The sequence below is a fragment of the Dermacentor silvarum genome, chromosome 3 (genome assembly GCF_013339745.2).
Source record: "Dermacentor silvarum isolate Dsil-2018 chromosome 3, BIME_Dsil_1.4, whole genome shotgun sequence".
Classification (NCBI taxonomy): Eukaryota; Metazoa; Arthropoda; class Arachnida; order Ixodida; family Ixodidae; genus Dermacentor; species Dermacentor silvarum.
In genome coordinates, this window is record NC_051156.1 from 173,829,249 (window position 1) to 173,854,770 (window position 25,522).

At 49.5% G+C, this 25,522-nt stretch overlaps 2 protein-coding genes and 1 long non-coding RNA gene across 3 annotated transcripts; 2 read left to right on the forward strand and 1 right to left on the reverse strand.

Moving 5' to 3' along the window:
• Positions 1-6,012: 6,012 nt before the first annotated feature.
• On the forward strand, positions 6,013-8,607 carry LOC119445036 (organic cation transporter protein). The gene has a single exon (XM_037709363.2). The coding sequence runs from the start codon at positions 6,082-6,084 to the stop codon at positions 7,879-7,881; it is 1,800 nt and encodes a 599-aa protein (XP_037565291.1). The 5' UTR covers positions 6,013-6,081; the 3' UTR covers positions 7,882-8,607.
• A 4,792-nt stretch (positions 8,608-13,399) lies between these two features.
• On the forward strand, positions 13,400-15,136 carry LOC119445037 (organic cation transporter protein). Its single transcript, XM_037709364.2, has one exon. It carries the CDS (start codon positions 13,400-13,402, stop codon positions 15,134-15,136), a length of 1,737 nt encoding a protein of 578 aa, XP_037565292.1.
• Positions 15,137-16,449: 1,313 nt separating this feature from the next.
• On the reverse strand, positions 16,450-25,522 carry LOC119444127 (uncharacterized). Its single transcript, XR_007466281.1, has 4 exons — positions 24,882-25,522; positions 20,265-20,312; positions 19,690-19,743; positions 16,450-16,653 (listed from the first exon to the last, which is right to left on the reverse strand). It is a non-coding gene; the product is annotated as an uncharacterized LOC119444127 (long non-coding RNA).

The following is a 25,522-nucleotide window of genomic DNA, read 5'->3' on the forward strand; positions in this document are numbered from 1 at the left end:
TACAAAGCGCTCGCCTTCGATATATAGCGCGCTTAAGGACACAAGCGTGCGCACGAATTAAATAGCGAATTATATATGCTGTCCTTTCCTATATGTAAAACTATCTTTTTTTTTTATTCTTGTTGCGCAGATACCAGCAATTCGTTTCTTCATCTGGGTTGCATTTAACAGGTGGACATTACTTTCCAAATGAGCAGTATAGTGCATAAATTTCTAATTGACTAAACCGTACCAATTATCTTTTTAATTATTAACTTTAGTGCACATGTTGCAATGGTGTAAATGAGCCCGCTAACATACAGGGCCTATTCAGTTGGAGCCAATTTTGTAACTACCATGCAGTTTCAAGGTATACGTCAAAATATGGTGCAAAAATGCCTTGGAGTCATCTGTATTTTCTTGCGGCACTGTGAATATCATTTTTATTGCGATAGCAATTATATGGACACTCAAAAGCAGATTTCTGCCGTCGGCGTCGCCGTCGCCGTCGCCGTAGCCGTCGCCGTCGCCGTGAGGTTCCGTATGACGTCAATGGAGATGAAATCGGCGCCGGTGGTAAGGTGGTAAGTGGTTCTTGAGGGAAAGGGAAAGGTTGGCGCTATCTTCAACTGCTCAGGTCTCTCCTCAAATCCGCGCCGCGCGCCGAACGCTGCATGTGCGAGTGAAAGAGCGCGAGGGGCGCGCGCTTTTACGGGGAATGAACGCACATGCGCAGAACGCTAACCGACCCATACCGTTTACCGTGCGCACGCTATTTCTCAGAGTTAACGTTACCGTATTAGCGTGTTTACGTAGTGTACGTAAAACATGGCGGCGGTCCCGGCCGCCCGCTTCGAACTGAATTAGGCGTTGTTTTTGTAGAATTCACTTCGTTCGTAGCAAATGACTGCGTAAACGGCTTTTGCTTAGTCTCATGTCGCTTCGCCGAGAGAGTGTTATGGCTAATCTTGAGGAATTTTCGAGATCGCTTCTCGTTTCGAACGCGCCTAAGCCTAACGAGAGAAATTTTTTTCTCAGATCCGAGCGCCATCTGTCGCTAAAGTCGGGAGATAGGCGCGACGACGGCATATGACCTCTGAGATTGGAGGATTTCGGAGGCTATGGTAGACAGCTTGTACTGCTTGTCTGTTTCGCTGCAGATCGGCGGACATGGCAAGTAAAAATACAACGCGCTCCTGGCTTCCATTGCGCTGCCTCTCGCACTTTCCGGACGCACACAAACATATCTTAGGTGCCCTATGTATGCGAAATTCAAAGCGTAATGGAATAGCGTCCCGCACGTAAACTACGCTATCACGCTATACTAAAACTCTCTTTCTGCAAAGTTCGTTTGCGGAACGGTAACGCTATTTCCCGTAACCCCGCTATTACGCTAACGCTAAACTAAAACTGTCTAATGTCTGCAGTTAAGGTAACTCTGCTGAACAAGCGGAATATTTGGTATCTGCACAAAATCGACATAAGAAAACACACAAAAACACTCAGTGCATGTGAGCGAAAAAAAAAAGCCTACATATAAATGCCGGCAATAGAATGCTGGCCGTGGACAAGCCACGTTGGGACCGTCGTGTGGAAGTCGTGGGCCCGTACGGTGGCCAACCACGGCCCCAATGAAGCAACCGGCGGCCATTACGTCGGCCCGATGCTGGCAAACAGATTGGCCACGTGCAACAACCGAGCCTGGCCCGACCCAGAAGGCTGAGATCGGGCCTTCGTCTCTTTACCTGGCCATGGGCGGCCGCCCGATTTCCTGCCGAGCTCATTTTTTTTTTTTTTTTTTTGCTTGGGTTATTCGTTCCTTCGGCCCCCTTGCCCCTGCCACTGCAGTACCTCCAATGCCTACAGGACTGCATTCAGCAACTGCGCCCCGTCCCGCCTCGATCTTCTGACCACAGCATCTTTGAGCATCCGGACCTTCCGTATTCGAAGCACGTCTCTCTCAAAGACTGACTTTGTTAATTTAGTTAGTGTGCCGATGTTAACAAGTTGATACGAGCGATAAAACTACTATCCTTACTTTGTATAGCTGTCTACTAATTTGCTATCGCAATCAATGCTTCGCCTTTCGGGCGAAACTGCGACTTTTTTCAGAAGGATGACGTAAAACATGCACTACTCGTTTGTGTGCGGATCTTGGACATACTGAGACACTCACTTGCTACATTCCGGAAGTAGCCCACGACGTAGGTGCCGAAGCAAAAAAGTTTGAGACTCTGCAAGGTCGATCGCAATGAGACGATATTTGTTACCAAGTATACTGTGGACAGTCTGGGGTCGATAGCGTGCGGGGATCGAAAATATCGCAGCAGAAAGAATCAACGGCACACCAATCCTGTCACGGCACCTTAGTAGCAGGACGGACATATTTAATAAATGACCCAGAAATGGCAAAACGAATTACGTCAGAAGGAACCTCAATGACGTCACGTAATAATGCCCTCTGGCTGTGCTGCAGCCCTCATCTCTCCTTTGCGATTTGCAACACCAATTGCAGCGTGCTCGATGCCCATTTGTCAGTTGCAAAGAGGGCTTCAGAATAAACTCTCGATGCAAATGGGCACGAGAGCGACGACTTGCTCCCTAGTGGTTTTCATGATAGGGCATAGTGGTGCTTCTAGTTGTTGTTGCTTCAAAACATGGCTCGTACCCAGGAGGGGAATAGACCACACTGGATTGATTGAAAAGTATACCTAACAAAAAGTGGTGTTGACCGACAGTAAAGAAAACACATGCTTCGTCTTCTTCTTCTTAGCACATAGGGCTGCCTAACATGCTGCGCTGACTGTCTCTCAGTCCTTATGTGACTAGGTAGTACAAATGATTCACTACTGCACCGGTGGCTACACCTTTTCATTCGACCTCATGCTAAAAAAATCGGTTTCTGTGGCTTCCTGGACCCTGTAGACTCGCGTACGATGAGATTGCAAGCACTTTCATTACGTTTGATTACGCAATTCACGACAATAAGAAATATGATATGGCAGGGAGCCAGAGTAGAAGGAGCGGCGCAGGAAAGGAAAACAAAGAGTAAAGCTGGCAGATGGTAACTTTTTCTCTTTTTTTTTTCCTTCGCAGAAGGGAATAGCTTCTGATGGCAGGTAACTTCATCCTTGACCGCAGGCAGCTTTTATGAGTTAATTGCAGATAGGCTGATGCCAAAGATACATTATGATATACGGCTATGTGCCGTTATATGCAAGCCGGAACGAGTCGAATGGTCTGGCATTAGTTTTCACAAGTTTCTTGCGACCAGCCTATTTTGAAAAAAGTAGATCGAGGCTGCTTCAAGGAAAAGTGACCATTTTTTTTTTTCAAGCATTGTTTCACGTCTTGGGGAGTTCAAAGCTTGCAAATGGTATTCCGGTGTTTTAAAAAGCGCTCTTTCCGGTGGTCCACATAGGCAATGTCACATATACCCGTGACCCAAGTTGACCCGACGGTCGCTTTTGAATCCGGTACCCTCATCACAGCAGCCTGTTGCGCGACCCATTCGTCCAAAGAGCACCCGTAACCCAGGCTGCCAGGAAGACGGGGAGAGACATAAGAAAGTCAGTCCCCTAAAAGGGCGTAAAGTACCCACAAATTGCTAATCGCATTAATAAAGCGCAAACCACAAAAAGAAAGTCCGGGCTGGCTCTATCCTCCACAGATTATTCACCCTAAATTGAAGTGCTATTTACAGTTAGGCCAACAAGTACAACAGTATATACAGGATGTGCCAACTATCATGCACTAAACTTTAAAACCATGCAAATGCCACGTAGCTGGATAGAACCAAGGTAATGTTGCTTTGCCGTCGCTTGGAGATGCTCAGATTATTTTTGCATTCCGCCTAATTGCATTATTAGTCTTCATTAATTATTCAACTTCTGAAATATTTTAATTAAATGAAAAGTGTCACTAAAAAAATTGTAGAGCAACATGAAAACTTCCGATAGAGCTTTGTATTGCTCAATACGCGCTACATAAAAGTGTTCTTCCGAGCCTGAAAGAAGCTAGAGTATACATCCAAGATTGCCGCGCGACCGGCCACTGGAGGCACTTTGCGTGTATTTGCGGGCTTCTTTAGAACTGTAAGAATGTAACCAGGAACCAGCAAAGATGACATTGGTACGTCGACGACGGCGACATTACTTTTTAGTATGACACACATATTCGGGACGAGCTTTTCAGCAAGACAGCAGTCAGTAGCAGCCGCAGGAAATTCGAAGGAAGTCGCAAAGAAAGCTTCTCTGTAATAAATGGAACTCACTAGATTCATTCTCAAATTGTATATTTTTTTCTTAGGGCTCACTTCCGACTCACATTCACCAAATTTCTACTCAACTGGACTCACTCGAACTCAGACTAACCAAAATTTTACTCATCTAGGCTCACACATATGCCACGTGTCGGTACGAGTATAAGCGAGTCAACTAAAGTCTCATTTTACTCCGATAGCAATTTTATGGACACTCCAGGCACATTTCTGCCGTCCGCCGTCGCTGTCGTCGCCGTAGCCGCCGTCGCCGTGAGGTTCCGCATAAAGTCCAAGGGCGATAAGATAGTTGCCGCGCGCCGTGTGCTGTGTGTGCGAGTGAAAGCGTGCGAGGGTGAGCCGTGATCGCGGCTGAATCTCGCGCACGCAAGGGAGGAAAGCGGGAAGGAAGCGCGCCGTCTTCCGTCACGCGCAATGCTCCGCGGGGAGGGTAGAGAGGGAGCGGGGCGTTTTACTCCGGCCGTTGTATCTTGAAAGCCATCTGCGTTGTGGACACAGTCCGCCGTGCGCTGTGTTTTCGAGGCTTAGCGTTGATGCGAGACGCAACACGAAGGTCACAGCGCGCTTCCTCACTCCAGCGTTTTGACCACGAGGTTCCGCGGTCATGGAGTGATACATGTGCATGTTAGCTTGTGCGCGCGTGACGCCATGCTTATTTATTTAGGTTTTGCGCATATAGTTACAAGTTTATACGGCCGAAAACTACTATCCTTACTTCATATTTTTTAAGATTTAACAACTTTATTGAGAGTCCTGCGGAGTTAATTCGCGGTTAGCCGCAGCCCTGGCCTCGGCTTCGGCCGCGATTCCTTGGGCTCGGGTGGCTTCCTCGGCTCGCTGGACGGCCCAGAATTGGTCTAATAGGGAGCTGAGCAGAGCTGCCTCCCAGCGCGCCCTGTGGTTCGAGACTGTCTCCTTGTGGTTTCCGTGTATTTCGTCGTCTAAACTCGTGGATTCCCATAGCATGCGTCCCAGGGTAGCCTTGGCATCGCACGCCCCACATTTATCCGTCGAATAAAGATCTGGGTAACCGCCACGAAAGATCACTGGATTTGGGTATATGTGTGTTTGCAGTTGTCCACACGCAACTGCCTGCTTCAAGAACCTAATTTGTTGTGTGGTGGAGCAGTGCACTAAATCGCTATCGCAATCGATGCTTGCTGAAACTGCGACTTTTTTTTTTAGAGTGCAGCTCTTAATGGGCTGTTCCTTCGGCGAAGGTCAGCGGCCATTGAGATCGGCCCTTTCAGTGACGTGCACGCGGCAAGCCGCCCGATCACTCGATGCGTACACGTATCTTGTCTCAGCTTGACCGCTAGTTTCGTACTGCTCGCGTCAGCTCTCGCTCGCGCTTATTTGGTTTGCTTGGTTTGGTCTCATTCGCGCTTGTTTCGATTGTCAAGGCTTGCAATTGTTTTGTAATCTGATTGTATGCGCGACGCGAATTGTGTAGTACTTTCTGGAAGCCAAGCGGCACCAGCGAGTACACTGGAACCTTCGACGAGTCATCTATAAAAGCCAACGCGTTTGATCCGCAGATCAGACATAAGATGATTGCCGACTCTGCTACATGTCTCTCTCAAATTCCTTGCCTCAATATATCACGAAATAAAAACACGTATAGAGCTGCGCTAAAATATTGCATTAGAGAGTATCTTGTTCGTCGGTGAATTTTTTTTTTACCCCTATAGACGACACGCTTGGCTGTGCCGCTGGTACAAAGAGGAGGAAGAAGAAGGAATGCGTGAGGGCGATCGCGGACTGCGATTCTAAGCATTAGCGAGCCGGTTATCGATGCCATTTTGCTGCTAGCCATACACGTAATGGAGCGACCACCTCGCGGTCTATGTACCAACGTTCCCGACGGCTCTGTGAAGGTGCCCAGAATGACTATGAGGAACTCGAATCGCCGTTCCAGATCGGAGTACGGGGCCACCCAGCATACGACCAATACCATGTCAGGGTGCATGGTCGCAGAAGCTGAGAATGACCAGATTGAGCAGGGGGCGACTACGTACGGGCACGGCAATTTCCAGCGGCGCATCTTCTGCTGCGGCATCGTGGCCCTGGTGGTGCTGCAATGTCACAACCAGGTTTTCGCGTTCATCTGCCCGCCCGTGGATCACTGGTGCAAGCCGGCCAAGCGCTTCGCCAACATGTCGACGCCACTCTGGAAGAACATTGCGATTCCCGTCGACGACGGCGGCCATTACAGCGAGTGCTTAGTCTACGTGTACCCGGGCAACGTCAACGACACTACGGTCAAGCGCTGCGACTCGTGGGACTACGCAGTGGGCGAAACAGATCGGTCCGTGCGCTCCTTCTGGGACATCGTGTGCCACAGGACCTGGCTGTTGAGCCTGGCAGAAGTGGTGTACAGGAGCGGCGCGCTCTTCGTACCCGTCGCCGGCTATGTCGCCGACATGTCGGGTCGGCAGCCTGTTATCACAACAGCTGTGCTGTCACTCGTTTTCAGCACCATTGCAGGCTGCTTGACGGAGTCGTTCGCGATCTACTTGGTAACCAGGTTCATCAACTCGGCGTGCGCCAGCACGGTCCAGGTGTTGACAGTCATTGTGCTGTTTGAGGTCATACCAATCGATTTCCGCACCTACTACATCGGCTTCGCCTGGTCCCTCGGCATCTTCGTGGCCGAACTCTTCTTGCTGCTTCTGAAGTCGCTTTACCACAGGATCGGTTGGTTCTTCGCGCAAATCATCGTCTTGGCGCCAACGGTGCTCCTGCTGTCAGCGCCTTTCTTCATCTACGAGTCACCGATATGGCTGATGTCCATGGGCCGCATAAAGAGCGCCGAGGCTATAATGCTCAAGGCAGCCAGAATCAACGGTGTGCGGCGAGAGAACGCGGAAAACGCACTGAAAGCCATCAGAACCGATATCAGCAGAAGCGACGCCAGCCTGTCGCCGGGTGTAACTCCTTGGGCCATCATCACGCCCGGCGTGATCCGCGTGCGGGCGATCAGCGTTTTCTTCTCGAATTTCGCCATCATGTTCGCCTTCTTCACCATAACGAGGAGCACCCGCCTGCTAGGCGAGATGAATGCCGCTCACATAGCGTCCGTCTTAATCTTGGCTCCCAGTTACCTGGCCATGTACTGCGCCTTGAACTCGTTTGGCAGGCTGAAGCTTTTGATGGTGTTGCTGGCTCTCCTCGGCGGAATGTCGACCATCTGCGGCATCGCCATTTATGCCCGCCCTGTGGAAGTGTCTTACGTACTAGTAATCATCGCCAGGGCTGCGGTCAGCGTCCTGTTACCGACCAACTACCTGTACATAATAGAGCTCTTCCCCACAGTCCTTCGCAGCGCCGTCTTGTGCGGCGCTTACAGCTGTGGCCGAGTGGGAGCCGTTCTAGCCGCCAGTATGACGCCCATCAAGTACGCCGGCAGAGAGGATTTGTGCTTCGCGTTGGCGGCAATGGCTGTTTTCGCAAACTTAGTGGTTGTGATGCAGCTACCTGAGACCAGCGTAGGCATCAAGGCGACCGAAGAAGTGAAGCAAGAGAAGGACATTTTGCACGTCATGCAGAAGAGCCTGTCGCCGCTGCGACAGAAACGCCGTCGAACGCGTGGCAAAGCAGGCTCGATTAGTAACGACCAGTAGCCGGCGCCGCGCATTCGCTCATGCTCCAGCATTGTTTGCAGTGCACTGGACGGCGTGGACGAAATGCTTCCGTTTCGCGTATGAGACGGATTTACTCGCGAAGCCTTTGTTTGGCCCCGAATGCTATATAGTAGCTATGTGTTGTGATTAACTTGTCTTGTGCGTGCGTTAATTTTCTTCTTTAAAAAATGTGCTCCATCCTCAGTTTACTGTACTCGACCTCTGGAACAGTGGATCGTACGTCAAACTTGTAATTCTCGCATTGTAATTGGGTGTCACGTGGCACCTCATTAGATGTCCGTTTATGTGTTCTATGTTCATTTCCTACGTGCAGCTACGTTATGGAGCTTTGGATTTTCCTGCTGAACTTAGTGCCGTGCAAGGCGCTCCTGTTGGACACACGGGTGCATAATGTGTGCGGAACATTTCAGGAAGAGTGCTCTGTCAATATTTCTAGCAGCATCAAGGCAAAATGCATAATTGGACTCGTTGAGCGGCGTTTTCTTGATGACCGTGCCGGACAGGGCCTGCTAGCAGTTGGCGCATGCGGCTATAAGCAAGCGGTTGCTCGTTCGGAACACGAGTTTAGTTTATGTCGCGTCCAACCCTTATGGCTCCGGACACACGTTGTTGGCATTGTAGTTCTGAGCAGTCATCACCACTCCGTCGGTGCGGTGCGCGCTTGATCGAAGCGCTTCTGGGGCACGCCAGCCAATAAAGTGTGCAGTTTTAAACGCGTCATCAAGTGTTGAAATTGATGTCCACCTGAAGATAAATGGGTGTGGCATATAGTGTAGACTTTAGCACCGGTTCCGCTAAGCGCTTGTATCCAGTGTGGGATTTTAGCAGAGCGTCCACCATCAACGCTCTATATGTAGTTACACGGCCAAGTCTAAATTCTGTGGCGTCATCAGGTAGACAAAGCCCTTTCGCAGAAGCGATGGCGTCTTTTACTAGGCGTAGCGGCGTCAAAAGCTTTGAGAGAACATCGTTTATTCGTTGTCCTTTAAGTGACGTCAGTCAGAATATGTAAAGATCTATTTTACACCAGTTATGTGCTATCGTTACAAGAACGAGCAGCAAAAACTAATTTGTTTCGCAGTGGGCGCTCTGTGTGCCATAGGCACTCATATCAAGAAGAGCAAGCACTGATAAGTGTAAAATAAAGCGCCTATACGACACCCGCACTGCTTTCCATTGCGTTCTCCGCATGAGCACATTACATCCGCTAAATGTGATGGCGTATGGAACGGTCTCCTGAAGTCACCTGTAGTAGCAGGCAACCAGTTGGGTATTGGGATACTTTGTTTGTTTCGGCAAACTTGTTCACGTCTCTATACTATTACCAAACAGGAAAGTTGTTGACATTGGCATGGTAAACGTCCAAACGTTGTCACAATAACCTGTTCAAATTTCTTCACATTTGACAAATAATTTTCCGGCACAAACACACAATTCATTCTGCACTATAGACATGAATTACATTGCTTTCGTTGAACCATAGTGTATAGATTGCATATACGAGAGCCACAAATTGGTTTTAATCGTTAACGCTTCGCCAATATATATAAAATATACTGTGGCCGACTCGCAGAAGGTGCCATTTGGACCTGAGCAGGCGCCGCCGGGATGCCTAGAACAATCACCACTGGATATTTTCTAAACGGGACCAAAACGAAGATAACTCTCTGCGTCGGCAGGTTTGTCTTGCAGTCATGGTAGAATATGGTGATTTGATACAAGATGAATCCCTGAAAAAAAAAAGAAGTTGGAGTATCGCTAAATGTTGCAAACAATGAGCGCGACCACTAATGAAGTGTTATTAGCAGTTCACTCGTCTCGCACACTCTTGTTGTGATACTCACTCGAGTTGGCATCTCCTTTGAAACAGGGCGGCGACTAATAGTCGCGTTGCCTGTTTGGGCCTCCTCCCGGGAACACGGAATCGCGGGCTCAACCAGCACCATCTATAGATTAGATTATCAAGGTGGGGTTGGAACACGCTCGATATATGATAGGCACTCTCGGGAACATGAGGGCGAGTTGGTACATCTTCGGCTCGTAGGAAATACCTCGCGTACTCAAATACATTTGGAATGACTTGTCATTCAGCGTTGCATGTACCGATGCTCACAAGCAACAAACGGAGTCGTCAGTACTCTGTTCATCATTATACAGAGGTGGCTTTTACACCGGTGACTGGCAAAGGTGTCGCGGCCTGTTGCGATGGACACGACTCAGCACATTTCATAGGAATGCGAACATATTCACCGACCAAGGACCGTAGGGACAGTCCACTTTCCAGAAGCTCTAGGATTCAAACTAATGGAAGCTTTAACTGCATGGTCGATGGTCGAGTTAAGCACGAAACACTTGGAGTATTCGGGGGGGGGGGGGGGGGGGGGGGCGAGCAGGCAGAAGATATAGCGGGGGTCGTTAGTCTCGTTACAGATAAAGCTCGGTTGCTCGGATTGAAGGCATATTTGTCAGGGTGGGTCCTGTAAACAAAGTAAATCAATGGCTTTGAAAAGAAAATTTGGTTAATATCGGTTTGGGTGGGCATCAAACCGGGGCGTTCGGGGTCCAAGACGAGCACGCTACCCCGACGCTACGGTTCCGGTTGGCTAAAGGCGTGCCTAGTGCGTGCGTCATTGCACACGTAATGTCGCACTGAAGGTGGGGCCTAGTTCGTGCGTCATTGTGCACGTGACGGCGCAGCAAATGGGGAGGAGGTGGCTCCACGTCATGAGCGTATAAAATGAGTGTATAAAATACTAAGCAATTATGTCCTATTGTAAACCGCTGAGCAGTCCTTCCTGTTATGAACACCTCGCGGGCAAGCGAGCGCGTTGAGACGCTTGGCACGTTTTGAATTGGCCTAACCGAGGTATACAGTTAAAACGCAGGCGAACACTTGTGCGAAAAAAAAAAAAGAATTAGGGCAGCTTCACACTAGTGGTGCGAAGACCGGGTAAACAGCGAAGCTGGCGGCCCCACCTAGCTTTATCTCGGTTCGGCCAAGTTTTTGCGACGTTATGCTTCGAGACTCGGCTACGTTTTGCGCAAGATCACCCCGGTATAATCAACAGCCCAGGAGCAACGAACACCCGGTCATTAAAGTATCTGGAGGCTTCTGAACGCTCAAACGCTTTTGCTCGGTTTCGCGGGCTCGTAACTCCGGATCTTCTGCGAATCACCGACATTGTGCCACCGCTTCGGCGGCGCGATACTCGGGATCGGACCAAAGTCGTCTCACTCGCTCTCGAGTAGCGGCGCGGCGGCTTTCGCGCCGCGCTTCCTCTGCTTCGGGAGTGACGCTCTTCTTCGGCCGCCCCATCTTCGCGGCGATGTGCTCGGCGCGGAGAAGGCGCGGCTTTGGTGTCACCGCAGCGGCGACGCGGAGCTATATATCCCGTGGGTCGGCGTAGTGACGTCACGGCTTAGATTCGTGTCTGCGCAGCCGCGGGAACCACTCCGCATGGCGCGGTGACGTCATGGCTCGGCAAAGCTAAGGCGAAGCGATGCGGCGCACGCGATGATGTCACGGCTCCCGCAGCTGTGGCGAGGCTCGGCGCGGTCGGCGCAGCTGGGGCGAAGCGTTTCTAGGCGACGCATGGCGCTGTCATCGCCAGGCGGGCCATCCTCGAGCCTAAACAGCTTTGCTTGTTCACAGGGGTATGTTCCGTTGATCTTAGATTTTTTCTGCACTATCTCTAGGATCGGCCCACAGTTTTTGTTCGCACTACGCGGCCTAACTGTTGTATTCTGCCTTGTTTCGGTTTCGAATTGGTCTTGACCACTGGCACCTGCAGCCACGCCTAATGTTGTAATCAGCGTTCGCGCTCATCCCTTCCCGCTCTCTGAATAAACTAGTCGTCGTCGGGTCCCCAAAGGAAGAAGTAGTCTCCTTTCTCTGCGGCGCTCAGCGCCCCGGCCGTTATGCCTCACCACGTAGGTATCGCGTCCGGCCGCCTCGCAGTGCGAAGCCCTATACCACACATCTTGGCGACGAGGTAAACGATTTTCGCTACAACTCGCTCTCTCCTCCTGTCGCTGCTCTACTTCTGCTTACTTCTGCTGCCAGCATGGACTCAACGCAGCCTGCGTCTACTTCTTCTTTGTCCACCGCTTCAACCATGGCGTTCGCTTCTCCGCCGCCACATTTTCTGCCTGTTCCGAGTACACCTGCCGTACCTTGGCTCACGTGGAAACGCTCGTTCCACACTTTTCTGCAGGCGGCCGGAGGCAATACGTTACCGGAGGAGAGGAAGAAATATGTATTGCTGTCGAATTTTGGTTTGAGGGTCAGCGTCTCTGTTACGACTTGACATCGCATGTGGACCCCGCTACGTTACAATTCCAAGATAACCTCCGCTTGTTGGACAAGCACTACGAAGACAGCATAAACAGCCTCCTTGTCCATCACATTTTCTTCAGAGACCGACGACAGCAGCCAGGAGAGTCTTTCCAAGAATTCGTGACTTCGCTTCCCCGCTTGGCTCCAACCTGCGCGTTCGGCGCTTGGCACGACGAGTCGCTCCACGACCACATTCTGCAAGGAGTCGCGTCAACAAGAATCCGTGAGAAACTTCTCTACGAAGGACCATCGTTGACGCTCAATAAAGCGGAAGAAATTGGGCGAAGCGTTGAACAAGTTCACAAGGACTTCACGTTTTCACCGGGTATACAGTACAGCGCGTTTCTTCTCCGCGGCAAGATGACGTCGCCAACCGTCGCCTTCCTTGTCCAAGATGGCGGTCCTAGCCAACCTTCTTCTTCGAACAGACGCGTCCAAGATGGCGCCGATGAAATGGCGGGAAGTCGCGATCTGGGGAAACAGGCCAACATGGCGCTCGGCCAGAATTTTCCAAGCCCAGTCAAGACGCCACTTTCAATTGCTACCGGTGTGGATCAACTCACCACATAGCATCCGATCCAGGCTGTCCGGCTACGCACGTTACCTGCCGCGCGTGCAAGGAAGTGGGACATTATGCAACAGTTTGCCGTTTACGGAACCGAAAACATGGCGCGTCTGCAACAAGAGCTCAGCTCGTTTCTTCGTCTGCTGAAACAAATTCGGCAAGTACAGTTTCTTCAGTGCTGACAATACAAACACCGAATGTCTGTCCGGCAATAATCTTCGCCGAAGTTGTAATTAAGCTTAAGTTCTCAAGTGCTCAAAAAAAATCACCAAGGGCATTATAATGCTTTTTCATTCCTATACGTAAGCATTATACGTATATAGCGGGGGTCGTTAGTCTCGTTACAGATAAAGCTCGGTCTTAAGTGTCTCTGCCTTTTTTATCCCGACACGACACGCTTGGCTGTGCTGCTGCTACAAAGGAGCAGAGGAGGAAGAGGAAGAAGAAGAAATGCGTGCGGGCCATGGCGGACTGCGATTCTGAGCATTAGCGAGCAGGTTATCAATACAGTTTCACCGGTAGCCATACTCGCGATGGAGCGATCACCGAGCAGTCTATGGATTAACGTTCCCGTCCGCTCTGTTAAGATGTCCAGAATGACTATGAAGAGCAAAGATTGCCGTTCCAGATCGGAGTACGGGGCCACCCAGCCGACCACAAATACCATGTCAGGGTGTATAGTCGCCGAAGCTGATAATGACCAGATTGAGCAGGAGGCGACTGCGTACGGCCACGGCAATTTCCAGCGGCGCATCTTCTGCTACGGCATTGTGGCCCTGGTGGTGCTGCAATGTCACAACCAGGTCTTCGCGTTCATCTGCCCGTCGGTGGATCACTGGTGCAAGCCGGCCAAGCGCTTCGCTAACATGTCGACGCCACTCTGGAAGAACATTGCGATTCCCGTCGACGACGACGGCCATTACAGCGAGTGCTTAGTCTACGTGTACCCGGGGAACGTCAACGACACTACGGTCAAGCACTGCGACTCGTGGGACTACGCAGCGGGGGAAACAGATCGGTCCGCGCGCACATTCTGGAACCTCATGTGCCACAGGACCTGGCTGTTAAGCCTTGCGGAAGTGGTGTACAGGAGTGGCGCGATCTTCATACCAGTGGCCGGCTATGTCGCCGACATGTCGGGTCGCCAGCCTGTTATCACCGCAGCTGTGCTGTCACTCGTTTTCAGCACCATCGCAGGCTGCTTCACGGAGTCGTTCGTGATCTACTTGGTAACCAGGTTCATCAACTCGGCGTGCGCCAGCACGGTCCAGATGTTGACAGTCATCGTGCTATTTGAGGTCATACCACTGGATTTCCGCACCTACTACATCGGCTTCGCCTGTTCCCTCGGAAACCTCGTGGCGGAACTCTTCTTGCTTTTTCTGAAATCGCTTTACAACAGCATCGGTTGGTTCTTCGCACAGATTATCGCCTTGGCGCCAACGCTCCTCCTGCTGTCAGCGCCTTTGGTCATCTACGAATCGCCGATATGGCTGATGTCCATGGGCCGCATAAGGAAGGCCGAGGCCATTATGCTCAAGGCAGCCAGAATCAACGGTGTGCGGCGAGAGAACGCGGAAAACGCACTGAAAGCCATCAAGAACGATACGAGCAGAAGCGACGCCAGCCTGTCGCCGGCTGTAACTCCTTTGGCCATCGTCACGCCCGGCGTGATCCGCGTGAGGGCGATCAGCGTTTTCTTCTCGAGCTTCGCCATCATGTTCGCCTTCTTCATCATAACGAGGAGCAGCCGCTTGCAAGGGGAGCTGAATGCCGCTCACATAGCGTCCGTCTTAATCTTGGCTCCCAGTTACCTGGCAATGTACTGCGCCTTGAACTCGTTTGGCAGGCTGAAGCTTTTGACGGTGTTGCTGGCTCTCCTCGGCGGAATGTCGACCATCTGCGGCATCGCCATCTACGCCCGCCCTGTCGAGGTTTCCTACGTACTAGTAATCGTCGCCAGGGCTGCGGTCAGCGTCCTGATACCGACCAACTTCCTGTACATAATAGAGCTCTTCCCCACGGTCCTTCGTAGCGCCGTCGTGTGCGGCGCTTACAGCTGTGGCCGAGTGGGAGCCGTTCTTGCCGCCAGTCTGACGCCCGTCAAATTCGCCGGAAGAGAGGATGTGTGTTTCGCGTTGGCGGCCATGGCGACTTTCGCAAACCTAGTGGTTGTGATGCAGCTACCAGAGACCAGCGTCGGCATCAAGGCGACCGAAGAAGTGAAGAAACAGAAAGACCTTTTGAACGTCCTGCAGCGGAGCCTGTCGCCGCTGCGGCCGAAACGCCGTCGAATGCGTGGCAAAGCAGGCTCGAGCCGTAACGAGCCGTAGCCGGCGCTGCGCATTCGCTAATACTCTAGCATTGGTTGCAGTGCACCGGAAGACGTTGACGAAATGCTTCCGTTTCGCGTATGACACGGATTTAATCGCTAAGCCCTGCTTCAGCCCAGAATACTATAGTAACTATATGTGTCGTGATTACCTTGTCAAGTCCGTGCATTAACTTTTCACCTGTATAAATGTGCTTCGTTCTCGTACTGTAATTGAGTGTCACGTGGTATCCCGTTTGATGCTCGTATGTGTGTTTTCTGCTCATTTCCTTTCGTGGTGACTGCAGTATCATGCAGATACGTTTCGCACCTTTGGTTTTTCTCGCCGAACGTAATGCCGCGACGCTCCTGTTGGTCAAATGGCGCGTAATGTGCGCGGAAAATTTCAGTGAGAGTGCTCTGGGAATACTTCTAGCAGCATCAAGGCGAAATGCATGATTGTGCTCTTTGAGCGTGGTTTTCTTGATGACCATGCCGGGCAGGGCATGCACGCAGTTGGCGCATGCGGCTAAAATTAAGGGACTGCTTCTTCGCAACACCAGCTTAGTTTATTTGGTGACCAACCCTCCGACTCCGGACACACGTCGTTGGCGCCATACCTCTGAGCAGCCATCACCACTCTATCGGTGTGGTCTGCGCTTGAAGCGCGTTTGAGGCACGCCAGCAAATAAAGTGTACAGTTTTTATACGCGTCATTAGGTGTTGAAATTGATGTCCACCTGAAGATACATAGGTATTGCAGTGACACGGCCAAATGTAAGTTCTGTGGCGTCATTAGGTAGACAAAGTCCTTTCGCAGTATTGATGGCTTCTTTCACTAGGCGTAGCGGCGTCAAAAGCTGTGACGGAACATCGTCTATTCGTTGTCCTTGAAGTGAGGTCAGTGAGAATAAGTAAATATCTATTTTACACCAGTTATGTTCAATCGTTACAAGAAGCAGTTGGAAGGACTAAATTGGTTCGCAGTGGGGCCACTCTGTGCGCCATAGGCACTCATACCAAGAAGAGTCAGCAATCATGAATGTAAAATAAAGCGCCTATACGCAACCCGCACTGCTTTCCATTGCGTTCTCTAATAGCAGGCAACCAGTTGAGTATTCGGATACTTTGCAACAGCAAACAGGAAAGTTATTGACATTGGAAAAGTAAACGTCCAAGTGTTCTCACAGTAACGTGTTCAACTTTCTTCACATTTGGCAAATGTTCCGGAACAAAAATACAACTTATTCGGCACTATAGGCATAAATTACATTGATTTCGTTGAACCATACTGTGTAGGTTGTTTATAGGAGACAAACAAATGGGTTTTATTCGCTAAGGCATCGACGCTATGCATAAAATTTACGATGGCCGACTCGGAGAAGGTGCCATTTGGACCTGGGCAGGCGCCGCCGGAATGCCGGGAACAATCACAGCTGGATATTTTGTAAATGGGTTCAAAACGAAGATAGCTCCCTGCGTCGGAGGGTTCATCTTGCAGTCCTGGTAGAATATGTAGATTTGATACAAGATGACTGCCTGAAAAATGAAAAATAGAAGAAGCCGGAGTTTCGCTAGACGTTCCAAAGAGAGCGACCGCTAACGCTGTATTATTTGCAGTTGACTCGTTGTCTCACCCACACTCGCTGTGATACTCACTCGAGTTCACTCGCATTCATGGCATAATTTACTCGCTCATGATGACGATGATCATCATTTGTCGGTAGCCCCTTTGAAAAGAGGCGGGGACAAATAGTTACATAGCCTGCTTGAGCCTACTCGCGGGATCACGGATTCGCGATAGGGAGCCTACATGCAACGCCATTTTAAGACGGCGTGGCATGTAGGCTCCCTAGTTCGCAATATCAACAAGAACCACCTAGACTAGTTTATCAAGGTGGGGTTGGCATACGTTAGATATATGATACGCGCTCTCGGAAACTTGTGAGCTCATACGTAAAATCTCGCGTATACTCAAATACATTTGGAATGACTTGTCAATCAGACTTGCATGACAGCGCTACGATTCAAAGCGGATGGAAGCGTTAACTACATGGTTGGTGGTCGAGATAATCAAGAAACGCAAGGAGTGTTGGTGAAAAAAAAAAAACAGGCAAAAGATAGAGCGGGGGTCGTTTGTCTCGTTATAAATGTGCACTATAGAGATTCGAGTAGACAAAGGGAATGGGAGGTTTCGATGAAGAGGGAGAATATAAAGTATGAAGAGGCAGAATGCTAGGCTCCAATAGATATAGTAAAACCTAAAACCTGATTCGCTCAACCAGGCTAGTTGAACGAAGCCAAAGAAAGCAAAATGAAGTTTATTGTTTATGTTTTAACTGAAACGTACAAAAATGCGGCAGTTTCGCCTGAAAGGCGAAACATGGATTGTGATAGCAAATTGGTATACCGCTATACGAACTAAGGATAGTAGTTTTTTTTGGTTGTATAAACTTGTAAACATTCGCTTACTTACTAAATTAACAAGCATGGTGTTACGAGCGCAACGGGTAAACATGGACACATCTTGGATGACCGCGTGAACTCGCTGTCAAAACGCTGGAGTGAGGAGGCGCGGCCGCACCTGCGAGCGAATTGACCTTCGTGCTGTCTCTCGCTTCAACGCGAACTGAACGTGGAAAGCACAGCACATACGAAGCTACCGACGCTAGTTGTACTTTGTCCACATCGCAGATCGGTTCAAGATGAGGCCTGCGCGGGGGCGCAGTTTGTCCACGTCGGTGCCTGCGTGGCAGCGCTGCAAGTAGCAGCCGCAGCAGTAGAACGCCCCCCCCCCCTCTCTCCTTCCCTCCCTCCCTCCCTCAGTCACCTCCCCCTCGTGCCTCACGCGCAACGAAGTCGGCGCGTTTCCGCCCCGCTTTCATCTTTCCCGCGCGCGAGATTGAGCCGCGATCGTCGGCTGACCCTCGCAAGCTTTCAATCGCACATACAGCGTACGGCGCGCGGCGACGATCTTACCGTGTTTGGACTTTATACGGAACCTCACGGCGGCGGCGGCGGCGGCGGCGGCGGCGACGACGACGACGACGACGACGGCAGGAATACGCTTGGAGTGTCCGCATAAATTGTATCGCAGTAATAATAAAATGAGCTAAAGGGCAAGTGGACTTGCCGCAGTAGGGGACCGAGCATTACAGTTGCGGTGCTTTCCTAATTAAGCTAAAGGGGCGTCATCATCACTTTGCTGGGTATCCAGGTGCAATATTAGCCTCGGGAGTGATAGCGCCACTCACAGCCAAGGCGGTGGGTGCGGAGCATTTTAGCCTCTTGGCAACATGTAGCACGGGAGCTATATGAGCAGGTAGCTGGATAATGGACCCTCGTATCCTACCTCGTGGCATCAATACTGGCAAATTCGAGGCCCTCGCTATGCATGCAGTCAGTGGGGAGAATGAAGGGATCCGATGCGCTCGAGTTTTTGCTAGTCTTCGTATGCCTTAGTGTGTGTAGCCTGTGCCCGCTACGGAGAAATTTGTAGAGCCCAGGATGTGTTAGTGTGTAGCGAGAACTGCGACATAACACGTACTTTTACTGTGATAGTTGTTATGGGCTCGCTTTCTTGGTCGTTTGGATGTTAGCCGGAGTCATCGCTGGAATCCAAAGTCCTTTGCTAGGAAATTACAAAGAAAGCAAAATTATCCTAGTTCCGCAAGGATTCGAACTAACGACCAACCGATTGGCATTCCGGGATTGTGCCTTTCTGCCGCTCTGCCAACACTATAGTAGTGGAGAATACTATAATCCCGGAGAGCGCGATCGCGCTAGCAGCCTAATGTGACTGGCTAACGCCCGCTGAACATCTGTGTACTGTATAGAGCTGGCATCCGCGCAATTCTTCGTGCTCTAGCACGTCTACTTACCAATTTGCGGTGGTGGTCCTACGTGATGACAATGATTGACTACATTCATCTACATTGTCATCCTTCGTCATCTGCATTGTCTACATTTGTCTTCTTCTTCTTTGAACGCTCGGCTTCTTCTCATGCTTACTGGAAGGTGTTGACGTCTTGTTTTCTTCAAAGTCAGCGTGTGCCTATTATTGGGGTAGCCCTAACATAAACTTGAGAAAAGCCGAATGAATCTAAGTATCTATCTTTAGTAGTAACTAGTGGCTAAATCCGGATAGGTAAGAGGAGGAAAAAAAAGTTAGTGACGTTTCACTCCATGAACGCGGGTGACGTGCAGCGTATGGGTGCTATAGCGCTCACGAAGCTATCGGCCCTCAGGGCGCCTATACGCCTAGACTATCCGCATCGCAGATCGCTTTCAAGAGAGGGCTCGCGCGTCCGCGCCATAAGCATCAGCCGCCGGAGGAAAACACCTTCGACTTCCACAAAGGTCTCAGAGTCACATGTGCCCCTTGAAACGACTCACACTTTTTATTTCTCGAAAGGAGATTGCTGGCTCCCACCTGAGTATGTTCACCCCAACAAATACCGCACGAAACAGTCTAAAGGCTAACTGCGCAATATATTTCTTAGGCTATTGCATCACGTCTTCGCGTTGCGAGTGAAAAGTTTTAATTTTATTTATTGATAAAATTGTAAGACCCACCTTCAACATGGCCAGTGCTATGTAGAAGATGGCAGGCTGCAGGAATGCTCGATTCTGTGGATGCAAACATAAAACGTAAAGATAAAAAAAAATCAGCACTAGTTCACACGACCTTATGCACCAACTTGGAATAGCAAAAAGTAGGTACTGATTGACACTATAAGAACATTTAGTGACTGCCGTTATGAAAATGGCAATTTTCTAACTACTTCACGGTCATTTTGACGCGTTAAACTTGATGGCACGAATGAAAATGTTTAATTCGCAGGGTGGACTTTTCGCATATCGTTTATCGAACGAAGAAGTCTGTTACGCCGAAAGCGTTTAACGGGTTGGTGCCATATGGGAATGATGTAGTGAAGTAGTTTATGAGTTGAAAATTTCAAGCAAGTGCCAGCACGGTGATTTTGTTTATGACAAAGGCGAAGCGGCTGTCGTAGGTGAAGTTGTGCAGAATACTGGAATATTCGCAGATGTTCTGCGCCGTAGTTAATTTGTGGAATGTCATTTATATAGAAATTAAATAGGAGAGGTCCAAGTATGCAATATTCGCAGACGTTTGGCCGAAAACTTACGCGCACGGACCGTTCCTCGTCGGCGTTGTGAACCCCCTCCACACGAATCTGCAGCGAAATCGCGCCGCCGTGAGAAAGTCAAATGGTCCAGAAATTCTAATTGGATGGTCAAGCGAACTAGTCGTATGAACATATAGATTTAATATCAATAAACTAGAAGCTATTCAAAAAAAGGCTGTAACGTTTATGTATTCTAATTCAAACTAACAGACTCGCCAGGCGAGCTCGTGACAGCCCACAATATTGAAAAATTCGAAATACGACGGACGAAGAACTGTATAAACTTTCTTTATTCACTTCTGAATCATAAGTTCGCCCTTGAACACAGAATTTATTTCTCTCCTCTGTGCACCAGACATACAAGACATCATGGAGCGCATTCTCTAACTCCATATTTTGCTAAAACTAACACATTTCAGTTTTCGTTCTTTCCACGCACAATATCTGACTGGAACCGCCTAACGGAGCCTTACGAAGTGAACGTTCATTAGAGTTTCAGGTATTTTGTCATGTACAATTCATTAGTGTTATATTTTCATTTTGTTGTTTCTTATGATTGTGTTGAAATGGTCCTACAATTGTGTTTTCAACTCTGTTATACTTCTGTTTACAATCTTCACAATTTAGTTTATACTTATTTGCATTTTGTTACGCGTGCCTGTCCTGCTTGAACCACTTGAGGTCAGCACTATGCAATAAATAAATAAATAAATAAATAAATAAATAAATAAATAAATAAATAAATAAATAAATAAATAAATAAATAAATAAATAAATAAATAGGCAGCATGTTCTTCTACACAGAAAGCAACCGACATGTGTTTCTTTTACGTTCATCGGCAGATCATCAAAACGTTTACAACAACAACAAACAAAAATTCTTGATTACAAACATTAACGCGTGCACGGCACAGTTCTATACGACTCAGTTATCCACCTATACGGTTCACATATCAGGCGACTTATAAAAGATCCACACAAATATTTTAAGTTTTTACAGCGAAGATGTGCTACATGGCTAGGGCGCATTCCGCTTGTTAGCGAGCAGAAACCCCTGCTCCACTAGGCGCACGAGTGAGCGAAAAACCGAGAGTGAGGCCTGCGAAAAAAAACTACAGAGGGAAAGAGAACGTCCGTTTCTTTCGCATCCAAGCGTGGTTTTAGTGGCCACCTGTGCCTGAAACCAGGTGCTTGTGACGTAGTGCCTGTCCGATAAGGGGACAGAGGCTCATTTTCTCTCCGCTGTTTCCATGGGACGGCCGCGAGTGGTTAGTACGCCCGAGGAACAGCGAATGTATACTTGGAACGACGCCGAGAGCAGCGGCGGGAATGTGACTGTCGACGTCGCGCCGCCGACGAGGCGGTGAGAGAACACGAACGCTTCCGTGCCACCTAGTGAGTAAGAGCTTTACCAACTACCATAGCAGCTTCGCTGATCTACCACCTTCACAGAGTGGAATGTCCGATGGTTTAAACAGCGTGTTTAAACCGTTTAAGGTATCCGTAAAACCTTGCTCGTCGAACGAAAAAAACATCGCTGAGCGACGAGTGACCTGGGCTGCCTAGCACCCACCTCACGGAGCGGCGTGTGCTCAAGGAGGTTTTCAAAATAAAACCTCCCTTGCGCGTGCTTCATCTTCCTATGCCGTGTACATGTTACCTTGACATGTGATGTTAAGGAGAGGAACGGAGAGCATGCTCCCGACGCGCGCTATGCTCGGGAGAGAGAAAGAGAAAATGATAGCGAGAGAGCGAGAGAAATAAATTACTCTATCTCCCGCTAAAGGGAACCGTGTGTGGATGTGAAGCAGCGGGGAGATGGTTAGCTTGATCCGCCGCTAGACGTTTGCGTTGTGATTCGGCTTCGCGTTCCCGCGCCGCCTCGGCATCCACCGCTCGACGTTGACGTTCCGATTCGGCTTCGCGAGCCCGAAGTTCGGGATCGCCACGTCGCCGCTCCCGTTTCGCGGCAGCGACCCGAGCGCTCATCGCGGCGCTGCACAGGAGAGAGAATGAGGCGTGCGCGCTCCGTCATTTTCATACCGCGGAACTACCGTGGCGCCCCCAGCGGAGTATGCAGCTGTCGCACCACCTGTCGTGCGCGCCGCTCCGTAGAGTAGAGGATTCCTAGAGGAGAAAAAAGAGGGGAAGGTAGGAGAGGAGAGAGAGGGGGAGGGGACGCGCATGCGCTGTGGGGATGTGGGACGCGGGCGCCGCTCCGTACAGTAGAGGATTTCTAGAGGAGAGAAAGGGGGGAGCGTAGGAGAGGAGAGAGAGGGGGAGGGGACGCGCATGCGCTGTGGTGGTGTGGGACGCCGCGGGATGGAAGGAGGGACGGACAAAGTCCCCGCCATAAGCTGCTTCGCATCTAAATGAAATTGTAGCAGCGCCAACGAGGCAACGCGCAGAGATGCTGCCGACGACATCCGCGTTTCCCCGTTTCCCCGCATTCGCGCCGAACGCGCACGGTGTCCGTGACTGCAGCCGGCGCCTCTGGCGGTGGCTCGGCAGGTTTCGATCAGCCACGCTCCGGCAAGTGTGGAGGCGCAGCTTGGCCGTGACGTCACCGGAGAGATAAAGCTCGGATACGCCGCGACGGCGGCAGAACTCTCGTTGACTCGGTGGCGAATACATGTAGCCTTGACACAGGACAACCAAAGTAGATCCGAACACCCGAAGAAGAAGCCGATCATCTTGAAGTTTGTCGCGGGGCCAAGCGATAATCTGCGCGTTGGCGGCGAGCCGATTCGCAATACCGTGCAGCAGAACTTAGCATTTCCTAGCAAAACTTAGCCAAGCCTAGTAAAACCTGGAAGAAGCTAGATCGATCTCCAGCTCCGCTGTTTACTCCAGCCTTGCACCACTAGTGCAAGCTGCCCGCATTTTTTTACAGCGAAGCTGTAAATGGTTAGGTCTCTTTGTTTCAAGGTCGCGTAGTGAGGTATAGATAGTCACGTAACCCAAGGAAGTCCAGAAGCGAACCAAAGTATGTCGAACAATGTGTAAGAGATTATTAATGATTAGAAAGGTTAATTAATGATTGATTAGTGATTGGATTAAGGTGCATTAGGGCGGATGAAGGTGGGTTAAGGTGGATTAATGTGTGTTAGGAAGGATTAAGGTGGATTAGGGTGCTTAATGTGGATAATGGTCGATTAAGGTGGATGAAAGTGTATTATGATGGATTAGGGTGAATCAAAGTGGATTAATGTGGACTAAGGTGTATTAAACAGGATTCGGGTGTATTAAGGTGGATTAAGGTCGAATAAGGTGGATTAAGGAGGATTAAAGTGGATTAGGGTGGAATAAGGTGCATTCGGGTCGATTAATGTCAATTAAGGTGTATTGAGGATTAGAGTAGATTAAGGTGGATTGGGGTGGCATGAGGTCGATTAAGGTGTATTAAGGTCTATTAATGTGTATTAAGGTAGATTAACGTCGATTAAGGTGGATTAAAGTGGATCAAGGTGAATTAGGGTGGAATAAGCAGGATAAAGGTGAATTACAGTAGACTTTACAAGGCTTTCACCTTCGCGTCTCTTAGGCAATAGCTAAGGACACCTGGGAAGTTTTTTTATGAAGACTGCGTGACTTGAACTGACGTCCTAACGTTCGCCTGTGCACGCTTTCCAGAAGGAAAGGACTTCTTCATGGTGAGCATGATAGGTTTGCCGCACTCACAGATTCAAATAATACGATAGGAAATTTCGTCAGAGGGTATGAGAGTTCGGGGCATTGTGGGAAACCTACCGGCACCAAGTACTACATCCGCGCGAGGCTTTCAAAGGCGTTAACGTTTACCGTGCATCAAATAAGGCTTTCATGCTGCGCTACTCGGGCCATTCTGAGTTTACCTAATGAGGCACTTACGAGTTCACTTTTGTGAAAATTAAAAATTGCCAAGCAATTCCTTTAGTCATCCAAGTATTTTTTGCGTCGTATAGTGTATTTGCGCCGACGCGACAAGAATAACCGCCGCTGGATATTCAAGAGATGGGAGAGGCGAGGGGGTCACTTCGGCTTGTCGATATGTATGCTTCATTACATTGACATACACTATATAGCTGGCTAGCGTCGCCGCATAATGTAGGTACACGTGCAGACGCTGGTACGCGAAGTACCGACTCTTTCATTGAGCCAAGCCTATCCGGAGTGCATGCACTAAGCCTACATCGGAGTCTGAGTATTGTTTCTGCAAGGCAAAAACGGACACCAGATCCACTATTTCATTCTATGGCGTACGAATGCAGGTCTCCGTGCGCGTGTTTCCATGCCGGTGCTCGTCGCATGGTTTAGAAATCGCAACGCGGAGTCGAGGAGCCACATAGGATCCGAATGGTTCGAATCGTGCACCAAGAGACCGTATATACTGATAGGAGCCCAGGCCGAGTTTCGAATGAAGTTATTGATCAGCGTGCTATATTGTGGCAACTTTCTTGTTCTTGCACTCTTCTTTGAAGCCTTGAAAATGCAAATATGCCGTGTGCACGCTGCCTATGTTTGAAGCCTTGAAAATGCAAATATGGCGTGTGTACGCTGCCTATGAAAATGAAATGAAGCATGATTGCACCGAATGTCGGCGCATGGTCAACGAAAACATTACGGTATCACACTCACATTGCGGGATAGAAAGTGGGCGCCCGCCACATGGCCACCACAGCAGACGACGATGGTCCCGGCGTTCAGCGTCAGGAACTTGCGCAGAGTCTCCACCACTTGCGCCTGAGGTGTATGCGCAATACACCGTGACAATATGTGTAACCATCACAATATGTCTATCGCCGTAGGCAGGCGGAGAAGCAAGAGACATCTCCTTCAAGAGCTGCGAAACATGGCGTCGTTCGATCTCAAGCATGTTTCCTTACAGTTGCACAACTAAAATTAACGGATATAAAACCTCATTCAATACTAGAAAGCTACAGCACTAAGCTTCTTTAGACTGGGAGATTATTCTGTAGAAACATTTATTTGGCTTGGACAAATTGTTCTTTACCGAAGGAAATTTGATGGCGAAACAGTACTTTTTCGGCAGTCCAAATTTGTCTGAAGGTTTCGCATTGGGTTCTCCCACTATCATGACTAATAGGTACTTCACTTCGCTCATTTTCATATCTTTTACATAGCCCTCACTTTACCCTTTGCCATTTGCTTGGGATTCTCCTACATGAGAGTCAGGAGGCTGAGGCTTCCTTTGTTCGCCCACTGTTGATCAGTGGATTTCTCATGACACTTGGTAATCAGCGAAGAGTACCCTTCAC

Bases quoted from the DNA above. Each gene is read 5' to 3' on its own strand.
- LOC119445036 (XM_037709363.2), top strand. From the start codon at position 6,082: ATGGAGCGACCACCTCGCGGTCTATGTACCAACGTTCCCGACGGCTCT.
- LOC119445037 (XM_037709364.2), top strand. From the start codon at position 13,400: ATGACTATGAAGAGCAAAGATTGCCGTTCCAGATCGGAGTACGGGGCC.